The sequence below is a fragment of the Daucus carota genome, chromosome 3 (assembly GCF_001625215.2).
Source record: "Daucus carota subsp. sativus chromosome 3, DH1 v3.0, whole genome shotgun sequence".
In the NCBI taxonomy this organism is placed as follows: domain Eukaryota; kingdom Viridiplantae; phylum Streptophyta; class Magnoliopsida; order Apiales; family Apiaceae; genus Daucus; species Daucus carota.
The window spans coordinates 4095522-4118163 of record NC_030383.2 but is presented as its reverse complement, the minus strand read 5'-3'; the positions used below and the strand labels follow the sequence as shown (position 1 = coordinate 4118163).

Genomic DNA, 22642 nt, shown 5'->3' with positions numbered 1-22642 from the left:
GATGGCAATGGGCCTCTCGGCCATAAAGGCCGGAACTTTCTCCACAATGGGAGAACCGCCCTCCTTCCTGGGCCGCTTAGTGCGGACCCTCTCCACTGGAACGGTCTTCGAAGCGGCCGTTTCCCTTTTCTTGAAAATGTTGCCCAAAGTGGCAAGAGCTGCAAATAAAAAGGAGCAAATAAGTTACGGCCCATAATCAATTTCGTAAAAAATAATAATAATAAGGATTAAAGGGGATACCCTTTGGGCCTAAATCGCTAAGCCCATGTGCTTGAAGTGAGGCCTCGGAAAGTAGGAGAGAGCAGTGGTGAAGGTTGTCTCCCATCAAGATGCGGATCGCGGCCTCTTCTTCTAAGCCCAACTTGAGGGACCTAACGGGCCCGTCTTCGGCCTTACTAAAGTTGGAAAAGAAGCAATCCTCCCAACTGGCCCCCTCCATATAAACATAAAACCATTGTTTTTTCCAATTTGGAAGGGAGTCAGGGGCCGTGTCAGGAACAAAAATGCTACGGGCCACATTTCTATTTTGAATTTTAACCCAGCCCTCATCATTGGGTGCGTTTACAAATTTGAAAAAATACCTAAAAACAGCTACACTGGGCTCCAAATTATGCTTTCTACATTGGACTAGAAAACAGTAAATAAACTTCCACCCGTTGGGCTGAAGTTGAGTAGGACAAATACGGGCCTCAGCTAGGAGCCTACAGACAAACATGGGCGGAGGAAACCTAAAACCAGCATAAAGAGTTTCCTTATAAATCCTAAGGGCCCCGGGCTTTGGATAACAAGACCTGTCATTTGGGCCTGGAGCCTCAGCCCTGTATGGCCCATTTATCCCAAAGGCTACAGCTATAGTATCTACGGCCTCTTGATCATATTTCGAAGGAAACTTATATGCTTCTAAGTGCAACAAATTAGGGAAAGCTTCCCCAAATTCAGAAAGTAAATCTCTAAGTGAAAAAACACTAGCATGGACTAGAGATTTCTTTTTACCTCGGTTCGCGCGAGGATGAGCGGTTGAGGGCTGGGAAAGTTGAGATTGCTGGGAAGAGCTGGAGTCCGCCATTGATGTTCTTCGGATGAATGCTTCTAACCCAGAAAATGATGGAGAAAAGATGAAATTGATCGGAAACTGGAGAGTTGCTTGAATATCGGCCGGAAACTGGGATCTTCTTGAAGATTGCCGGAAAACTCGCCTAAAAACTATGGAAAGTTGAGAGAACTTGGGAGAGTGTTTGGGCTCCGAGAGTTGAAAATTTTGGTGAATGAGGGAAATGAACTCCCAAGTCACTCTAATATATAGGGAGATCTAACCGGTTCAACAACCGGTAAACTCTAGGGTTACCGTCTGTTTGCGGTCAAATGGGCTCCTTAGCCGGTGAATGGGCTTTGTCCAGGCGGGAAGCCCATGAAATTCAAACTTTTCAGAAGTGCCTCGATCATTCTGGAAGGACCTAGAGATGTCTAAATAAAAAGAAAAGGAAAATTAAGCTATATAGGCCTGCCAGAAATAGACCTTGGCCCACAGGATCCGGCAAAATCAAGTTAGCAACAAACCACGCCTAGGAAGCATAACTTCCATGGCGCGTATGTATATATATCTCCTTGGCGTGGACCACCAACGCCAAGGAAGCATTTCCTTGATAAGTCATGAATGACCAGCCACGCCTTGGAAGCATTGTCTCCTTGGCGTGCATATACATATGTCTCCTTGGCGTGGCACACCAACGCCAAGGGAGCATCTCTCTAATTGAGTCTTGTGAGACCAGCCACGCCTAGGAAGCATGGTCTCCTTGGCGTGGATCCATTAATGTCTCCTTGGCGTGGTGTACCAACGCCAAGGGAGCATTCCTTTGTTGATTCTTGTGAAACCAGCCACGCCTAGGAAGCAAAGCCTCCTTGGCGTGGATATGATGATGCCTCCTTGGCGTGGATTACCAACGCCAAGGGAGCCGCTTGACTAGTGTGCATTCACCAAAATCAAAAAAAAAAATATATATATATGGTAAAAACCCTGAAAATTCAGAGAAAATCATAAAATTGAGATTTTGATTTCAAAAGGCTCGAAAAATTCTAGAAGATTGAAATTCAATCATAAAAATTCCAATTTGAATTTAGCCCTGGAAAAATACGAAAGTACTCAAAAGTACCATTACAAACGTAATACTTGTTGATTCGTAATATCGTGGGAACGACCCGAAAGGTCAAAAGAAAGACCCGTGTCTTCCGGTACTCCAATCGAAAATGAAGTACGATCCCGAAGGATACGAAACAGAACTATCTTTACTCTACAGTCAATTCAAGTCATCTCTCGAATTGTTTCAAAGTAGTCAAGATCAGTGAGATCCTTGCGCTATTTATGGAGATCGGTGAGATCCTTGCGCTATTTATGGAACTTCAGACCTTGGACGATGAGAATTTACAGAAGTTAGCTTTCTCGCATGATATGCGAATCAGGGGCTCAGAAAGCCAAAAAGAACTCAGCAACTTTTGAAAAGTTTTTACAAAACTTGTCGAAAGTTGGGGGGCAAATGATATAGGTCAGAAGTAATATTTAATTATTATTAGATATTAAAAGCCCGAGAACACTAAAGCCCAGTTAAAAAGGGCCTGAGTCTCTATTTATTAGATAATTTCGTGATTAATTAGTAAGGGCCCAGTCAGAGGACCAGTAACAAGTCTGAATTCTATGGTACATCTGACTCTATCAGATAAGTATTCAGAAGTTCGGATAAACGTCAACAACAAGAGAATAAGAGTCCTATCTTATCTCTTGCTTCGAGGCATACTTCGATAAGGAGTCTGATACGCGGAATTGCACTTCCGTCCAGCTTCTGACTCCGAAGCGCCTATATAAAGGGCTCTACCCCTCATAACTAGAACTACGTTTTGGACTTGATTCTTCTCCACGCAGAAGATACGTAGGCATCTCGCACCGAGACCAGTCCAAAGCACGAATCGCTCACCCCTTTGTTTTCTATTCTATAACACCAAGAATAGCAGGAATCGAAAATATTTGGGACTCAAATGAGGGTAATAAATTTTAGTGATTATTCAAGATTAACCGGGACTTAGATTAATAACTTTAATTTTCAGGGACACCATGACTTAAAATTTGTCCATTCAAATGGTTACTGATGACTGATGAGCTCTTTGATGAAAGACTGACGGCATGTCATGTACGTGGTACAATATGATTCTCCAAGATTTCCCTGGGATTCTTTGCAAATTCAATGAAGAATCAAGAATGATTTACAGGATTTATTGTACTGAAATTAGTGGGAGGGACAGATAGTCCCACAGCTTTGGAGTTGTTCTAACTCACTTATATTCTACCAGCTATCAGCTACTCCCACAACCGATGTAGAACAACTTCTAATAAAAACTTGTGAGTTGTGAGAACAGAAAATCATGCAAGAACCATCCAGGAATATTAACATGCGTTACTACAATTTACAAAGCAAGAAAGACCCTCTTTTCCTTCTCTTTAACTTTTCAAAGAAGATTCCCCCAAAAAGGTTAATCCTCTTGCCCCAGTCCTTTCTCTGCACTTTTCAAGTACATTCATTTTCTTTATAAAGTTGCTTCTTTATTTCATTTTATATTTACTTTCATTTGCCCATTAGGGATGCCAGTTTTTATGTTAAATGCAAGATAACAGGACATGGCAATTATAGCCTAAATGTCATATATTAAATTCTTACACTTTGCTTCACTAGCTAATAAAGGTTTTGAAATATATAAAACAACAACTTTGCATTACAACTTTTTGAGAGTTGTCATTTGCAAGAAGTGTCTGTGTCTGTCTTGTTGGCCAATGCAATCAGAAACACTTTGTAATCTTCTGCTAGAGTGCTCTCAGATATGGCATCCTTAAGTTTCATTCCATATTTCTGTTTAAAAATGCTCTGAATCTGATCCAAGTCAATCTCAGCCCTGCTCACCATAACTCTAGCCAGGGCCCTTGTGTCCATACTTGTGCCTTGTGTGCTTGCATACAATGCCTGAAACCAATAATGTTCAAAAGTAAAAGAGTTATTCCTACAGCTACAAGATTGTATGTACTTGATGTCTGGGGAAAAAAAAAGAAAAACATAGCAGAAAAAATAGGTATCAATTGGATAAGAAGAATTAAATATACTTTGTTATGCTCTAAAGTTAATATGTTTAAATCAATCTCTTTCCAACGCTTTCCAACACTCAGATACACAAAGTGTTGTGAGAACTCCCACCCACCGGGTAAGTCCAATTTACATAGCTGTGTTGGCTATGAAGCTAGTCGCCTTAGGATGTTCTGTAATACGCCTTTTTCACAAATGTTTTGTGAGAACTCAGTATATATAGGGGCCGTTTGGCCAAGCTTAAAAAAAGTGATTCCGTGCTTAAAGTGAAGAAGTGGATTAGAAGTGAGAAGTAAAAAAGTTAATAAAGTGTTTGGAAAAGAAGCAGAAGCTGTGAGAGAGAAGCTAGCATTCTCAGCTTCTTAAAAGTGCTTCTACTTATTTACACAAACGGATCAAAAGAAGCAGAAGCTAGAAGCAGCTTCTGCTTCTGAAAACCAAACACCCCCATAATCTTATCTAGGTCTATTGATAGTGGCCACACTTTGGAATTCACATGTCCAAGAGCTTAAAAAGTAAACAAATTTGACAGAAGAAAAACAAATTTGACAGAAGAAAAATTGCAAGAGAAAGTTATATTACCTTGGCATAGTACTTGGATGGATTGCATATATGGCTCACAACTTCTTTGAATGCATCCTCGAATCCACCAGGGTTTTCATTCTTGAGTGACTGCGGAATTCGACGATTATTACCAACTAGGCTAAAAAATAATGACTTAAAACTGCACAAAGATGTTGTTAGAACTACCTTTGCATAGTCATGCCCATAGATTTTCTTGTAGCTAGAAAATGCAAGCTTGAATTGAGCAATACTTCTTTTGCTTAGTATCTCTAGCACAACAGCTTCATCCAGGGCTCCTAGTCTTCCTTCCCCTGTTTGGTAAAGTCTCTGTGCATCACACTTTGCAATGTGTTGACTCACATCTGCATGGTGAGATTTGTGTGATGCAGCCAATGCCATCAGTATCTGCCACAGAGTTAGGAAGAATTACATCGAAATTTATATCGAAAAACAAGAATTTATTCTTGGGTTTTTGGCAAGAAAGGCTTACTCTTTTGTATGGATGAGAAGGTTCAATACTGATAATATCATGGTCCAACTGCCTCTTGAACTTTTTCTGGTAAGCCTGTTGAATTAAAACAATATGACTAGACTTTCTACCAACAAAAACCTCAATCAAGGCCTTGTAGTTGACCCCACTTTGCTGATCAAGTGCCTCTTTAGCAGTGATAGCATCCCTCTCATGTGGGTTCACCACCAACATACACAGCCCTGCACAAGCCTCACCTGAAATCCTGGTCTCATCTTTGTGGCTTCTTGTTCTGTTCTCAAGCAAATGCACCAACTCCTCCCCATACATTTCCTTGTATTTTTCTCCGATTTTACGACATTCGAGCTGCGTTCGACTAGCTAAACCTTCCATAAAATGGTTTGTTTCATGAATCTCTACACATAGAGCTTCATGGTTCTGGGGTGACATGGTTTGTGACTTGTGTGATGAAAATAACAAGTCCCCTTGTGTTTGTTTTACATATATAGGCAAAAGGAATGACTTGGACACCAAGAAAGGGAAGTGTTGTTACACATTGACTGACTCATTAAGAAAGAAAGTTTGGGTTGGTTCAGATAAAGGGGAATTAAGGCTGAAATTTGTTGGTAAGAACTATGTAAAAAAGTAGTGATGATGTGGAATACATTGGTAATATTATTATTATAGCTACTACTATTGTACAAAAGTTGTTTTATAGTGGAAAATTGATGGTTTCCGAGTAGGCCATGAGTGTGAAGCAAGGCCTTTATCAACCAACTTTTGTAAGACATATTTTCAATCCCACAAGCATTTCTTTCACAGTGTTATTTGACTTTAATGGAACATTGTAATTGTGTGACAGACTGGCTAATCTAGTGGAAAGGGAAGAAATGGCCATTTTTTGTAAGTTTGCCTTTTGTATAGGCAAGTCCTTGTGTATATTTGTAATTTGTCACATAAATGTTGTAAAATTGAACTACATGAGAATTTGAGTTTTAAACTGTGTTATATCCGGAATTCTACAATATAATCATGGCAAGCCTCCTTCGATGATTTCGAGGTTGTTAGAAAATTGATTATATAACATGGTTCAGACCTGAGAGACAAAGTTATGCTCCAAAGATGGATGTTCATGATCCATTCTCGACTCCATAATGAGTTTTCGATTGAGTAAGAATATTAAAATATAATATATTCATGGCAAGTCGTCCTTCCAACATATATTGAGATTTTGAGAGAATTTGTCACTTATAATTGCACGTTTTCATGCCGTATTTGAATCGTACTATATTCGAAGTGTTTTACGTGTTATATTCGAGTTCTGTTTCGTAATCGAACCGAATCGTGATTTATTATGTGCTGTGAAACCTAGAAGTAGACAGCTCAAGCAGCAAGAAAAGGTCTAGCCTCGGGCTAAAACTAGTGAGGCTTTGGCTATTCTCCTTTACTAAGAATGGGGGTAATGCTATTAAAAAGGCTTTGTTGCAAAAATGAGAACAACCTTAAATAGAGAAAGAGACAAGTAATAGAAACGGGATGGGCTCTGCTTCGTGGAAACTTTTGAGTATTGATTGCCAGGCCTTTTCCTCTGAGAACTCAATGGGCTGCATGTTCTGATATCTGCAGAAAGATCATCTTTTTGAATCTGAAATAAAATCTTAGTTTCAGTCAATTATCAGATTTCTGTGTGATTCTTTCTTTATTGTCAGATTAAAGTAAGACAAGAAACAAAATGACGATCTTTTTGGCCAAGAACTGTCATCTGTCTTTATTAATGCTGTGGAAATGTGGAATAAATAAATATCGTAATTCAGCAAAATAGTATGTTTCTTGACCATTCCTTAAAAAGTTAGGATGCCCACTTCATTCCTCATTTTTAAGGATTGTGGAACCATTCCTCATATTATTTTTAAGAATAAAATATTCATTTTTCTCCTTTTTCCCACTCTTTCCCTCCTTTCTCTCTCCTACTTACAAGTTGAATATAATATTATAATAATAATAGGGAATAGAAATAGGGAATGTTGTTGGACTTCCCATTCAATAAAATGTAGTAATCCCTTAAAAAATGCATATTTTATTATATATTTAGAGAACATTTTAGGACTCTGTTGGAGATGCTCTAATCACTAATTAGTCATTTCGTGGACTGTTCTTTTTATTTAGTGATCAATACGATTTTTTGATGAGATTTGTATTTTATGATAATCATTGTTTGCCTATATAAAAATGATATAAATTGTAGTTTTTATAAATTTAATAAATTATTTATAAAATGTTGTAATTAAAATTAGTAATATACACGATAAATACACTATAGACTACAATTTGCATCACAACAAATATTTGATCATTAATTTAATTGATAACCTCTTTGAGAGAAATACAAAATATTTCAAACTGAATTTCTGGTTTCTATTTAAATTATTTAGAAACCAAATAATTTTTAGAACTTTTTTTTTTTTTTGACAGAAAATACACTTGCTCGTATCGATAAAACGCCAATACTCCGAGGAGTTTCTTTCATTCAAAAAAGTTTATCATCTAACCGAAAGACATGAAAATGTCTCCGGAAGTTTAGACAATAAGACTTTAATGTCCGAAAAGAAAATGTCCCAGCTTGTAAGACCACGCTACCTGAAACAAATACAATACATTAATAACAAAAAAATATAATAAATTTAATAATTAAAATCAGTATAGTTTATCAAATCAAAATAAGGTAAAAGTGAATGAAATGATAAATATAAAAATAATTTGACAAGAAAAAAGATAATATAAGAAAGAAAACAGAAAAAAAAATATATCTAACCAAAGGGAGACCCTTTGGCTAGATATATAACAAGATAAAAAATTACTAAGAATAATTAATGATAAAAGTATTAATATATAAAACTGCAATCTTCAAAAAATATCTAAAATTTTAAGTAACAAATTAAATAAAATGTAATAAACAAGCCAACCAAATGGCACTGAATTGCCGTTTATTAGGCCAAGAATATACGCCATCAATCATGGCCACCCATAAATGGTACAAATCAAGACTGCAAGTCAATATACACCAGTTAACATAATGCATTAAACTTTAATCAATAAGAATTAAAGCATTTAGAGCATATATATACAAGCAATTATTCGAGAAAAAATAAAATTCATAGATTAACACCAATTAAGTGAGTCAACTTACCATTTAAAAACTAAAATTTAAACTGCAATAACTACTTTTAAAGACAACAATAACTACTTTTAAAGACAATTTATTTTAATAAAAGAGGGCAAACACCTTACCAATTTTACAAAGCAAAGCCTTTAATCATGCAATAAAATCAATGAAAATATTTTCAAAATCACGCTAATTGATACTACCATCTTATCATCACCAACCATCACCATATCTCGTCTTGTCACTGATAACAAGGATGAACAAATTCTAACCTTAGAAGATCATAAAACACAATTGCAAATAAAACTCTTGTGATTCAAAAAATTGATAAGACAACATATTAAGCACCTAATATACATAATAAGCTTGACTACAGTTCACCAACATTCTCATCTACCAGATAAATCAAAAAAGACAAAATTATGACATAAAACAACACCTACAATATTTAATAATTTCGCACAAAAACAAACTTAAAGAGAAAATCCGAATATCACATCAAAACTTTTAAAACATAAAGTATTGAACATACTAAGAAAACAAATAGTCACGTAAACATGTAAATTAAGAATCGGAAAAAGTACACCTTTGTTTTTGAATGTCGGAATCTTGACATGTAAATCCGTAGATGAGCTCTAACGAGACGATTAGAATACGTGTGTATTTTATTTGTTGGGAAAGAATCACCAGCACTCCTCTTCCCGTTCCATTATCGTGATGCATGATCGGATCTAATTGAGGGCAATCCTCCACAGAACCGGAGCTAATTGAAGGGTAAGAAAGCAGATCGAGATCAAACCCGAAAAAATCAGAATCACGCGGCAGAACAAACTGATAATGAATCTTCGAACATCATAAACATCATCAGTGTGTTTGATTTATAATAATTCTCTTGTTCGAATGCCTTTGCTTTGTCCTATGCTTTTCATATATATCATAATATCCTATATTTTCTTTATTACTGTTTACCTTTGCTTAGTTTATTTTGTATTCAAATTAAGAGGCCATTTGGCTGAGCTTATGATTTACGGCTTAACGTGACTTATGACTTAACGTGACTAAAGTTTAAAATGTTTGTTTGGATAATTTTGACTTATTAACAGCTTATGGGTTATTAAAAATATAATAATAAAAATAAAAGTGTTTTATGAGTGAATTATGACTTATAGGTAATCTTTTTAAAAAAAAATTCAAAAAAATTAAGTCTGTAGAAAAAATACCTCAAACTAACTTCTGTATTTTTAGTCGGCTTCTGACTTAAAGCCGACTTATTACACAAAGCTTAAAGTTGGAAACAGTGTCCCAAACAGGCTCTAAATCTCTCTCCAGCCCCCTATGATGAAGATTTCTATCTGCAACTATGAGTGCTTGAATTTGTGTGATCTTTAAACCGCGTAATGTTCTTCACTTTACAGCGTGGCCTTTGTCCCAGTGGTATTGCTCTCTCACTCTTGAAACATCCTTATGGAAGGGAGGACGTGGGGATTGAAAATGATAAAATTTCAACTGTTAAGAACTGCTAGGTAGTAGGGATTATTATCGATTTTGTTGTATTTTAACTGATCTACTCAAGTACTTTGCAGTTCCTGCGATGGCTAATTTGTACTAATTGTAGACTGCGAGCGGATGAGGTGAGTTTCACTCTTAATTTTATTTCTCATGTGTTTAATAAGTTCTTCTCATGTAAGAAGGCCATTCCTAAGCTTCCAAGCCCCGTTCTCTCTCAAATTAGAGTTTTGAGAGTCGACTCCCAAAATTAGCCGTAACTTCTCCATTCTTCACCTTCATCTTCTACATCCACCAAATCATTTTCGATCTCCCATCTTCTCCATTATTTACTAGTTTTTTGTTTTTCAATAAAATCGAGTGTTGCTTAAATCTCGAAGATTCCAATCGAGTTTTATTTTCAGATCTGTTTCGGATTTGAGCGTGGACTTGATTGTTTTCTGAATAAATCAGATCTTTTGAAATCAAAGGTCCGATTGTGTTTTTCTGTCTCGCCTTTTGGCGTGTGTTGATTAGTACCCAATTTTTGGGTGTTATATTTGTGGTTTGTTATGTCTTCCTGCGTTATCAATGAGAATGATTGGGATGGAGTTTTGGGAGATCTGGTTTATCGCATCATTAATACTTTCAGCATGTCTATAGCTGGCTCCCGGCATGTAGATAGCTGGGGTATACTTGGAACGATGGTGATCGCATGTGCTCACTTTTCACAAATGATAGTTGTTCATTAATAGAGGATTCTTGTTCCTCATTGCTTAGTTTTTACAACTGAGTCGCCTGAACACCGAAACAGCCATAGAACTATTGTGAAGGTCAATTGTGAAGCTACCATTTTCGGGATTGATGTAGGCTGGATTACTCGAGAATCCTTTGTATTCATTTTCAGTTTCAAAAATCATTGGATTCATTGTGTTAAGCAGTCTGGAAACAATGCGGCTATTTGTTTAGCTCGTTTTATTGTTTATTAACCTGATTGCATTGTCAGTTGGGGATCTATCCCGACTAGACTTGTTTTAATTTAATGGAGTGAATTTGCATTTTGTCAAAAAAAAAAAAAAATAAGTTCTTCTCATGTGTTTAAGTTTTGGCAGTGTCTTAAGGTCTTATTGTAAATAAATATGTCAGTGAAACAACAGCCAGAATTTAATACTTGAAATTTTGAATTTAAACTCAAATTATAATGCAAATGAGACCGAAGACTTTGATTACTATTCTTGGTCTCACTTTCGGCCAAAATTTAAAATAAATTACTTGCCACTTTTGGCCAAATGACTACACAATTACCAGCTCATTGGCTGTCTGATCCTTAGAAAGAGACTTTTTACCTGTAGTGAGAATACCACTCATAATTTTCTAAACAATAGAATTCAAATCACCTTTGGATTAAATATACCTTATTTGCTTGACCTAAAAATTAGTTCTGGCCCCAGACCAAGTCAAGTCACTCGACAGAGTAAAGTTTAAACACTAACTACTGTTACATGCACAAAATTGGGTATAAAATTTTGTACAAAATAACATGATATGTGAATACGAGGATCCTTTCCGATCAAAACTTAACAAATGTCCGTGAAAGATTTTGTATCCAATTTTATGCACGAAACATGTTCCTAAAACACTGCTCTGAAGCTTGTAATAACAGACTTGAGACTACTCAACTTGCATTTTCCCATCCCATAATACTTCATCTCTGCATGCTTTCAGCATCCTTACAACCATGATGATTTTCACCTCTGCTCGATACATCATCCTCTTAATCTTGTTATTAGCAACTTCAAGATTTGTGTACTCAGGTTCGAACTTTACTGATCAACAAGCTTTGCTTTTCATCAAAGATTCAATAACATCTGATCCATTGGGTGTGCTGAGCTCATGGAACAATTCCATCCACTTTTGTCACTGGAAAGGCGTTACATGCAGTCCCACGCGGCAGAGGGTAACATCCTTAAACCTCTCTTCGCAACACTTAGCGGGTACATTGTCTCCTCATATTGGAAACCTGTCATTTCTAAGAAACATTACACTCAGCCAAAATGACTTCCGTGGCTCAATTCCAAATGAAATTGGCCGACTGTTTCGCCTGCAGTCTCTTTCATTGTTGTCAAATTTTTTTCAAGGAGAATTCCCAGCCAATTTGAGTCAATGTGTAAATATCAGAAGAATCAATATAAATGACAACAATCTTGAAGGAGAGTTACCAACTAAATTTGCTTCTTGGCCTAGGCTTTATGAATTTGATCTCGGAAATAACCATTTTACAGGATCAATTCCACCTTCGATAGGAAATATATCATCTATTCATGTGCTCAGTCTAGAACAGAACAGATTAACTGGGAGCATACCTTTGGAAGTTTCTCATCATACAAAATTAAAGGTTCTTGTATTGTCAGAGAACAAATTGAAGGGTATGTTTCCCACGCCACTTTACAACATTTCATCTCTTTATACTATTGATGTCACCACTAATGAGTTGAAAGGAACATTCCCAAAAGATCTGGCCTTCACCCTTCCCGGGCTGACATGGTTCTACACCAGCGATAACAGTTTTTCAGGTCCACTTCCACAGTCAATAACTAATGCATCCAATCTTGTCGACTTGGATGTAGGAGAGAACAATATTGCTGGCCCTGTACCAATGAATTTTGGAAGCCTTCATAGTCTTGTATGGCTAAATTTGGCTTCCAACTCACTCGGATACAATCAGCCACCCGATGACTTGAGCTTCTTCGAGTCTCTGGTCAACTGCACCAATCTAAAGGAATTGGCCTTGGGGGGTAGTGGTTTAAAAGGGAAGCTCCCTGAATCTGTTGTGAATCTATCCACCACTATAGAGATTCTAGATATGTCCGTAAACTACATATACGGAAGCATACCCCGTGAAATTGGAAAGCTGGTGAATATAATGCAAATAGTTTTGAAAGAGAATTTATTAACAGGGCCTATTCCAGATTCAGTCGGTGAATTATCACAGTTGGGATTTCTAGACTTGGGTGAAAATCAAATTTCTGGAGTAATTCCAACTTCGATTGGCAACAGTACTCGATTAGTGACTATCATCTTAGAAAGCAATATGCTCGAAGGAATCATACCTACTGAATTGTTTAACATCACAACTTTAAGTGAACTGTACCTTGCTAGCAATGTCCTCAGAGGTGTGATTCCTGAGCAAATTGTTGGAGTTTCTGCGCATTGTGTTTCCCTTTCTTTTAGTTTTAATCGATTCACAGGGGCATTACCATCCAGCATTGGAAGCTTGAAACAACTGGCTCATCTATACGTTTCCAACAACAAACTAACCGGAGATATACCTGCTACTCTGGGGAATTGTGTGATGTTGGAGGATCTAGATTTGGCAGAAAACCATTTTGAAGGTAAAATTCCATCTATTTTTAGAGCGTTGAAAAATCTTGCATTTCTAGATCTTTCGAGCAATAACATGTCAGGGAGTATTCCAAGTTTTTTCACCGAGTTTCGTCTGATTGAGTTCCTCAATCTATCACACAATAAGCTTGGAGGAGAAGTGCCTAAAGAAGGTCTGTTTTCGAATGTCAGTGCTTTTTCGGTCACTGGAAATTTGTGGCTTTGTGGAGGTATTCATTCATTACAATTACCCAGCTGCCCTCCACCTCCAATTATCACAAGGAATAAGAAAAAGACATTTACTAAGAGAATAGTACTCATTCTAGTCCTGCTTCCCCTTGCTATGTTGTTTGCATGTCTTGCTTTCTGGTTTTATCGACGACAAAAGTTCAAGCTGACAAATATCCCTGTCTCGGTACTGAGAGACGATCAATACCCCAGGGTCTCGTACCAAGATCTTCTACTAGCTACAAATGAGTTCTCTCCGGATAATTTGTTAGGCGAAGGAAGTTATGGTTCGGTTTATAAAGGAGTTCTCCAAACAACGGATCAGGTTGTTGCTGTGAAGGTACTGAAAGTTGAAGTACGTGGAGCTAAGAAGAGTTTTTTAGCAGAATGTGAAACATTGAGAAATATTCGTCACAGAAATCTCATCAAAATCATCACAGCATGTTCTAGCATCGATTATAAGGGAAATGACTTCAAGGCGTTGGTTTTTGAGTTCAAGACGAATGAGAGTGTGGACAAGTGGTTACATCCAAGTCCTTCTCAAGGGAGCGAAAGAAACTTGACACTACTCCAGAGAGTCAATATTTCCATTGATGTTGCATTGGGAGTCGATTACCTGCATAATCATAGCCACACAAAAATCATTCATCGCGACATAAAGCCAAGCAATATCCTTCTGGATGAGGAATTTGTTGCTCATGTCGGTGATTTTGGTTTGGCAAGGTTCTCGTTATCTAATGCAAGTGACATAAATCAGACCCAAACAAGTTCAACTGGTGTGCAAGGAACAGTCGGATATGTTCCTCCAGGTAATTATCGACAATGGGGTCTATTTTAATCATTGTTTGGTACTACTCTATAGCATTAAGTTGCACAAATACTTAAAGATCTTTGATTCCGGGTAATTTCTTCAGAAATATTTTATCATTTCGTTCATTGTCTATGCAGAGTATGGAATGGGTGGAGAGATATCTACAGAGGGAGATGTGTATAGCTACGGAATTTTTCTACTTGAAATGTTCTCAGGAAAACGGCCTACATGTAGCAGCATAGTCACGGACAATGTTAATAATCTTCATGACTATGTGAGGAAAGCACTCCCTGAAAGAGTGACAGACATCGCTGACCCACGGATCATACTGGATCAAGAGGATCATGGCTCGACTGCAAATCAGTCACAGAAAAGGGCTACCCTGGAAGTATGCCTGGCATTAATATTTGAAGTCGGGATATTATGCTCACTTGAAATGCCAAGAGAACGCATGAATATAACTGCTGCTGTTAAGCAGTTATACACGGCAAGAGACAAACTTCTGGACAAGTAACCTGAATAAGAATGGAAAGCTCCGATACGATTTACTCTCTGATATTGATATGATAAGGGAGAATCTGTGACTCGTATTTTCCATCATTTTATCTCAATAATATTGTGACTCATATTTTCCATCATTTTATCTTAATAATATTGTAACTCATATTTTCCATCATTTTTTCTCTACAATATTGTAACTCGTATTTTCCATCATTTTTCTTCTGCAATTTTGTGACTCGTATTTTCCATCATTTTGTCTCAATAATATTGTAACTCGTATTTTCCATCACTTTTTTCTCTTTACAATATCTAGCAATCTGACCGAGACAAAGAAGTCAGGGAAAACTAAGAATCATGTAATTGTCTTGTTTTCATCCATCATACATAAAACTGTATCAGTATACAAGACTATGAGGAGAGGAAATCATAATTCAGAACACTACATAATCCGCGCGTCATATACAATACTAAAGGTTTGCAGACCACATCCATGGTATAAAAGGATAACAAAGCACAAAACTATCTGAACAGACAGTCTAGAAGACGACGACAGACTGCACTTGTCATTGTTACAGTATCAAGCTTCTATACTTAAAGTAGAACTCCACTGCCTTACCGAGGTCCCTTGCCTAAGAGCGCCAGCAGTCCAATGTTCTGTGCCGACATCCCAAACATACACCTGAAAGTAAGGCAAACATATTACTTCAGCATCACACGAAGCAGGTTCAGGTCACAGGTTATCTGACAGAGAAGTTGCTTCAATTGCGAACTAATGTGGGAGGGAGAAACTTAGAATCAATGGCAACTATTGTAGTTAACATTAGATATTTGTAATCTAAGAACGTATTCTACTTACCTGCATTGGCATGCTTTCTTTCTCCAGAAGAAAAATGACACGATCCACTGAACGCAAAATAGAAAGAGTTGTAAGAGACTCTTCCCCTAACATGAGACTTGGTTACATAACTTGTTTTTTTAACTAGAATTTGATAGCATCTGACTTCTTCAGAAATAAGATTTTACGTATATGATAACCTGTAGAGTAGTATTACCTATGAAGACGGGAATAAGGAAATACTAGTTTAAGTAAGTGGCAATGGATTTGAAAGGGAAAGAAAGATTTGATGTCAAAGGTTTCAGAAACGGAAGACAGTTACCTTGAACAATGAGAAGATAGAGAAGCTCCGCCTGACAGATGTCTTCTTCACCGGCAGTGTCTTTGCAAGTAACATATCCAGACACCGTCGTTGAGCTATTTCCTTCAATATTAACAGTTTGGCCTTTTCATTACCTAGAGATATCAGTGCCTGCCGCATATACTCTCTGTCAGCCTCGAGTGCCTGAAGCCTCATATACAACTTCTTGAAATCCGGATTCCCTAAATCTCCCATGTACAGGGGCTCATTCTGTGTGGTCTTATAATCTTCACCAACTCCAGTAAAAGCCATTGGCTTGGTGACACTACTCATCTCATCTTCAGCTTCCGAGCTAGTATCAAACTTTTGCAAATTAGGATTTTTATCTACATATATATGTACACATTCCTTCTTCCTAGTGCTGCCAAGATCATCAGTTGAAACATCCAGACTTGTATCTTTAATTGCTGTGTAAATTGAACTTGAACTCTCATCAGAATATCCTCTAACATGCCAATACTGCCTCGGAGAAGCACCAACAGAAGGGCAATTATGAGCATCAATGTCCTGTTGGACCTCACAGACATCATTGTCATAACTTTGGCTTATAAGTAACTTTTCTCCCTCAGCCTCAACTTCCTTAAGCCCATAACTCATCTCACATGTGAGTGATTCAATAACTTGCTCCCTATTACACAACAAGTCCTCCAAGGCCAAAATCTCTTCGCCATCATGCACAATCTTCTCCTCCGCCAAACGTTTATACTGACGAAACTCCATCTGAACCTCAGCCTTCTCTCTCTGTAACCTCACAATCATCGACATCGCCTCACTGGCAGCCGATGCTGACGCATTCCTCTCCTCCTCCAGTTCCACTAAAATCTCATCAATCCTCTGTTGTTGGCTAGTAACCATTTGACGAAGCATAACACATTCATTCTCAAGTTCAACCTCGGCAACATCAAGAACAGGCTTCTCAAACTCAAACTCCTGATGAAACTGCCCTGATTCAGACATGTCCATTGTAGAACAAGTACACTGACAATCACAACACTCATCCATAGTGCAAATAGCAAACATAAACTGATTAATCAAGCTTAACTGAACTCACATAACATAACAAACTAACACATTATTATTGTTTGCATAATGCATGACAGCCTGTGCTAGGAACCCCTGTATATATAAAAAAAAATCTTTGTAAGAAACTTGTTAAACATCAGTGAATATTATTACAGCAAAAGAACACTCACGAGCAAATATATAATACCTGGGAAAAGCTTGGAAGAAAACAAAGATATGAAAAAGAATGGTGCAGAGATTTTCAATATCATGTGAAGAAGAAAAAACGTAAAAATAAGGGGATTATAAAGTAACACGCCGCACGAACGTATTGTGGATTTCTGGAGAAAAAGAAAATTGTGGATGTGGCATTTGAGTTACTTTTTTCTGGCTACAAACTGTCGGATAATTAACTCCTCCATCTGACTCATCATGTTATGGGTCTTATTTTGATTATTGAAAAGTCAAGTTAACTAATTTTGATCACAAATTACATATACTATTCAATTTAAAAAGATTAGAAAAAATATTTTATTAGAAAATATATCTAATCCCCTTCTATATCCATTTTTCAGATTTTTAAAATAATTAATAAATATTCTTTATTAGTGATCAAAGATTGGTCAGATTGATCTCTTAATAGTTATAACAGGACACTGAGATGGAGGGAGTTTTTTCTGACCGTTTAAAATGTGAATGTTTTATTAATTCTAACTTTTTAGTTATTTATAAACAAATAGGCATGTTTTTTTTAGGGAATTTATCAAATATACTATTTTTTAGGATTTTATTTGCAAAAATACCATCTTCCTAAATTAATTGCATATTTACTAAACTAAGTTTCTAAATTGCAAATATACTACCCCTCCCCCTGCAACTAAATGCAACCTCATATGCAACTGAATGCCTGATTTCAAGTTCCACTTTTCAAATGTTATTTTCGACCTCATCCTTCGAATATATATATATATATATATATATATATATATATATATATATATATATATATAGATTCTGAAAATCTGGTCGAAAATGACATTTGGAGACTGGAACTTGAAATCAGGCATTTAGTTGCATTTGGTTGCATTCAGTTGATTCTATTTTGATCTAATGGCCCCGCCAGGGGCACCCATACATCAGTTGTAATTTACAGTTTTCAGTTGCATTTTGCTTATGAGATTGCATATTCAGTTGAATATTGCCCCTGCGGGGCCTGCAACCCAAATCCACCACATTATCACCACACCCTAAAAAAATTCAGTTGCTCATGAGGTTGCATTCAGTTGATTCTATTTTGATCTAATGGCCCCGCCAGGGGCACCCATACATCAATTATAACTTACAGTTTTCAGTTGCATATGAGATTGCATTCAACCATACGCAACCTCATATGCAACTGCAACTCCTGATTTCAAGTTCCAGTTCTCGAATGTCATTTTCGATCTCATCCTTGGAATCTATATATATATATATATATATATATATATATATATATATATATATATAGGCCATTGCTCAAAACAGAACACTCTTAAAAAAAGAACAACACAGAACACTTTAGAATCTCATTAAAAACTTGAATTAAATTCAAATTTTAAGGTGATTAACGTTTTATTATGAATAAAAACAGTATCCATCATGTTTAACAATAAATATAAATTAAAAATAACATGATTCTATGTAAAATAATCGTGCAAAAGATATATCTATATGATTCTATTCTGGATTCTATTCTTGATTCTAATCTGGATTCTATAATATTTCATATTAATAATTTGGATGAGTTTGGATGTTAGAATTCATATATCAAGTTTAATTACTAATTAAATATGTAATTAGAGTTAAGTTCTATGGAGTACAAAAAAAATTGGAGTATTGGAGTACAAAGTTTGATAAAATGTAATCTAGTCATCTAAATTTCAATTTTTTTTGTCCAATAATATTTGTAAATATTTGACAACCTGCACATTATATGTTCTGCAACATAAACATCGTGATCAAATGGTAGAATAATTACTTTTATAAATCATAGGACTCTATGTTCTGCAATATAACTAATAAGCAGAACAATAATCTTAATACTTGTTAAGGTTGAAAGATATTAATGATTAATTGACAATTATGTGCAAGACAACTTATAAATGATAGATTATATCAAAATTTGGATGATCAAAGATATTATATAGGATCAAACTAAAAAAATATGATTTGTACTCCAATACTCCAATGTTTTTATGTACTCCATAGAACTTAACTCTATGTAATTATAACCTTAACAAATCATTTTTTTATGAAAAATGAAGTGTTATGATAATGTTCTGTGTTGTTCTTTTGTTAAGGTGTTCTGTGTGGAGTGCAACCCTATATATATATATATATATATATATATATATATATATATATATATATATATATATATATGGATTCCAAGGATGAGGTCGAAAATGACATTCGAGAACTGGAACTTGAAATCAGGCATTCAGTTGCATGTGGTTGCATTCAGTTGCAGAATGGAGGGGTAGTATTTTTGCAATTTAGAAACTTAGTGTAGTAAAACTGCAAATAGCTATTCTTGAGAAAAGTAAATTTGCAAAAATTTACTTTTTCCTATATATTTAAGAAAAAACCCCTTTTTTTTATTTTATAGGTGACTGTTAACTCGAAATAGCCATATAAGTTAAATTTATATCATGGAATTAAAGAAATAATTAAGGTTAATTATCGGCCAACACAATTATTTCACTGAATCACCGATAATAATTTATTTCATTTCAATCTTTACACACATTTAGTTACACTCGATTTAATTTATATAATTTCTTTTAAAAATAAATAGGTATAGTTTTTTTTTCTTAATTTTAATGTTTTAATATGAATTAACTATAATTAAATGAACTTGTAAATATGAGTTATTAAAAAAATTGATGACATGCTCTTTGTATAAGAGCATCTCCAACAATAGAAATCCCTTAGCTAAAATGTGAGTTGTTATATTAAAAATAAAAAATATAGCTGGTCTTTTGAAAAACACACACTCCAATCATATATATTAGTCAACATTTGTCAAATTTTTAGTGCAAGAAATTTGTAGAAAAATTGCACGTCATTTATTATCGTATTGACTTGATATATTCTATTTTAACAATCTAAAATATTAATAACAACTTTTACACGATGTTTTACAGGTCCAATTTAGTCAAAGATTATATCCACGTTATTGGAGATGCTCTAACATTATAAAAAAGTGCATTATCTAGTGTTTCATAAATTTATATCCTATATTTACGAAAATATTGATCACAATCTTTATATAGCATCATAAAAAATTAATGGTCATCGATTTTTATTTTAAATGCTATTTCTAGTTTTGATACTCCATGTGTAATTGTGTATATATGTATTAGCCAGGAATCTGAGGTCAATAAGAAAGTCAAACGGATAAGATTGATGGTATCTGTATACAAAAACAGAGAACAATATGATTGGAGTCCCCGCCAAAACCTCAGTTGTGAGAAATACAAACCAATTAGAATATCGCATTATATCCTGACATGAATCATTCTTGAAACAACAGCTTTTCTCATCCCGTTCTTTAATTTGATGTCGCTGTTGTGATCATCTTCAGACCTTAATAAGATGTTCACCTTAAGAATTTTTGATCAGACCATACATTAATATTCGCAGAAATAAATAAATACAAGTAATAAGGAAAGACAGAGTGAGAGATTTGAAAGGGAAGAGAGAGAGATGGATGATTCTATGGGAGCTGGATTGATGGCTGTTATTGCAGTCTCTGGAAGCATAGTTTTTCTCTCTCTTCAAGTTCATAAACGCCTCCTCTCTGACTTCATGCACAAGATTGAATTTGAACTAGGTTCGTTATTTATGTTACGTGCAGAGTTCTCCCTAAACCGCTCTGATATCATGTTAAGTGATCTGTGCTCCCAAAACCTCAAGATATTGAGAGGAAAGCTTATTAAGATCATATTGTATTTTATCATTTGGCTCTAACGAGAACTATCTTAAACTTTCTGTGTAACGAAATATTTTTGATTTTTTTTTTTGCAGGGTCTGGAAAAGATGAAACAAAGAAGAGGGTAAGCACTTCCCCCCTGCAGATGAAGAACAGAAAGGGAGAATTTTACCAGATAAAGAACGCGAAAACGGTGTCGTGTAGTAGCTGTGGTGGCTCAAGGGTGGTGAAGGATTATAGTAAGCATGGGCTCATGGAGGAGGGTTCAATGCCTAGGAATTGGCAGGCTTTGTACAAAGGAATGTTGCAGTACAGGAAGCTATCCACGCCTTGTATTTAGGGCCTGTTTGGTTTGTAGAAGCAACTTCTGCTTCTACTTTTCCTGGCCCGTTTATGTAAATAAGTAGAAGTATTTTTAAGAAGTTGAGAATACTATCATTCTCTCAGAGTTTCTACTTCTTTTTCAAACACTTTTTAACTTATTTACTTCTTTTAAGCTAACCCAAACAGCCTCTTAGTTTGCTTTTTCTTCAGCATCTTAATTTTGCTAATACAACTGCTCACACTGCTTGCGGTGCTGCTGCCGCCGCCGCATGTTGTATCATTTTTCTTTGTACTGCATTTGCATGTAAAAATTAGTCCCTCAACTGGATCAAGACCATTTATAATATTCCTTATATTTTTGTTGTAATTTCGAATGTTTTTCATATCGTGTAATTTCATGTTTACGGTAAATTTGATTATGAGTCATAAGTTACATTGATTGACATCGAATCTGTCTCAAAGGAATGATAAAAGTTGAAAAGAATCATGTTATGTTGTGCAACAAGAGCCCGTTTGACTCATCTTAAAATTATTTAAAATTATGATGAGTTATTACTTAATGTAACCTCATGTAATAAGCTAAAAATTTAAAATTATGACTTATAACTTGACTTGACTTAATGTAGGTGGAGACGACATTCTAATCACTCAGCTATCTACATCTCCTAAATTTGTGTTATATGATATCATAGTTATACATATATAGATAAGTGTTCAAATACAAACCTAGACTAAGGTTCTATTTTGGAATTAGCGGTTAGTTGTTAGTGAACCGAAGTAGATGTTTTGATTAGTGGATTAAATTAACAGTTTTTTATAAAACTGTTTGATAAATAATGGAATGATTAGCTCTTTTTGACACAAGCCAAAATCTCTAACCTAAAATTTTCTAAAAGTAGCTTTTGAAAATTAGCTTTTTAAATCCAAATCTCTATTTCAATCCGCTAACTACCAAACACTAATATTAAGGGATTCTATTCATCAAACCTCTAAAACACCTCAAACCTCTAATTTTACTCAAAACCTCTAACTTTTAAAAAAGACCTAAATTATAAATTACAAACTAATATGAGTTTTCAATGAATCTAATGTAATGGTTCTTAAAACATCTCCAACTATAGAAAATCCTGCTAAAAAGTGAGTTGTCATACCAAAAATGAAAAATATATTTAATCTCTTGAAAAAATCACACTCCCCCCACCCTAGCCAAATGATTATATTTGTTGAACCTCTACATGCCTATAATAAGAAATCTGTTGAAAGATTACACATCATTTGTTATCATATTGAACTGATATATTCTATTGTAACAATCTAAAATATTAATAATAAGCAGGCGAACAACGTCGCTCATATGCTAAATGATACTTATACATATTTTATTTTTTGATATTCTTTAATTATTATATATTTCATATTTTTAA

General features: G+C 35.4%; 3 protein-coding genes across 5 annotated transcripts; 1 reads left to right on the top strand and 2 right to left on the bottom strand.

Moving 5' to 3' along the window:
- Window positions 1–3679: 3679 nt before the first annotated feature.
- Window positions 3680–5734, bottom strand: LOC108213395 (uncharacterized). Its single transcript, XM_017385185.2, has 4 exons — window positions 5176–5734; window positions 4872–5090; window positions 4704–4793; window positions 3680–4004 (listed from the first exon to the last, which is right to left on the bottom strand). The coding sequence occupies exons 1-4, from the start codon at window positions 5602–5604 to the stop codon at window positions 3780–3782; spliced, it is 963 nt and encodes a 320-aa protein (XP_017240674.1). The 5' UTR covers window positions 5605–5734; the 3' UTR covers window positions 3680–3779.
- Window positions 5735–11373: 5639 nt separating this feature from the next.
- LOC108213433 (probable LRR receptor-like serine/threonine-protein kinase At3g47570) lies at window positions 11374–14932 on the top strand. 2 transcript variants are annotated; one of them, XM_064090963.1, is made up of 3 exons: window positions 11557–11759; window positions 12085–14220; window positions 14360–14932. In XM_064090963.1, the coding sequence occupies exons 1-3, from the start codon at window positions 11696–11698 to the stop codon at window positions 14734–14736; spliced, it is 2577 nt and encodes an 858-aa protein (XP_063947033.1). In that variant the 5' UTR covers window positions 11557–11695; the 3' UTR covers window positions 14737–14932. The 2 variants fall into 2 exon arrangements, with proteins under 2 accessions (XP_017240713.1, XP_063947033.1); XM_017385224.2 differs by having other exon boundaries at window positions 11374–14220.
- Window positions 14933–15126: 194 nt separating this feature from the next.
- LOC108211228 (myosin-binding protein 7) lies at window positions 15127–17199 on the bottom strand. Of its 2 annotated transcripts, XM_017382767.2 has the most exons (4): window positions 17130–17199; window positions 15881–17035; window positions 15580–15626; window positions 15127–15402 (listed from the first exon to the last, which is right to left on the bottom strand). In XM_017382767.2, exons 2-4 carry the CDS (start codon window positions 16937–16939, stop codon window positions 15336–15338), a joined length of 1173 nt encoding a protein of 390 aa, XP_017238256.1. In that variant the 5' UTR covers window positions 16940–17035; window positions 17130–17199; the 3' UTR covers window positions 15127–15335. The 2 variants fall into 2 exon arrangements, with proteins under 2 accessions (XP_017238256.1, XP_063947034.1); XM_064090964.1 differs by lacking the exon at window positions 17130–17199 and having other exon boundaries at window positions 15881–17093.
- Window positions 17200–22642: the final 5443 nt, after the last annotated feature.

Coding starts and splice junctions, on each gene's coding strand:
- LOC108213433 (XM_017385224.2), top strand. CDS start 11,541: ATGATGATTTTCACCTCTGCTCGATACATCATCCTCTTAATCTTGTTA. Junction 14,221..14,359: donor AGTCGGATATGTTCCTCCAG/GTAATTATCGAC, acceptor TTGTCTATGCAG/AGTATGGAATGGGTGGAGAG.
- LOC108211228 (XM_017382767.2), bottom strand. CDS start 16,939: ATGTTTGCTATTTGCACTATGGATGAGTGTTGTGATTGTCAGTGTACT. Junction 15,627..15,880: donor CTATCTTCTCATTGTTCAAG/GTAACTGTCTTC, acceptor TTTTGCGTTCAG/TGGATCGTGTCATTTTTCTT. Junction 15,403..15,579: donor AAGAAAGCATGCCAATGCAG/GTAAGTAGAATA, acceptor CCTTACTTTCAG/GTGTATGTTTGGGATGTCGG.
- LOC108213395 (XM_017385185.2), bottom strand. CDS start 5,604: ATGTCACCCCAGAACCATGAAGCTCTATGTGTAGAGATTCATGAAACA. Junction 5,091..5,175: donor CTTCTCATCCATACAAAAGA/GTAAGCCTTTCT, acceptor ACTCTGTGGCAG/ATACTGATGGCATTGGCTGC. Junction 4,794..4,871: donor ATGGGCATGACTATGCAAAG/GTAGTTCTAACA, acceptor CGAATTCCGCAG/TCACTCAAGAATGAAAACCC.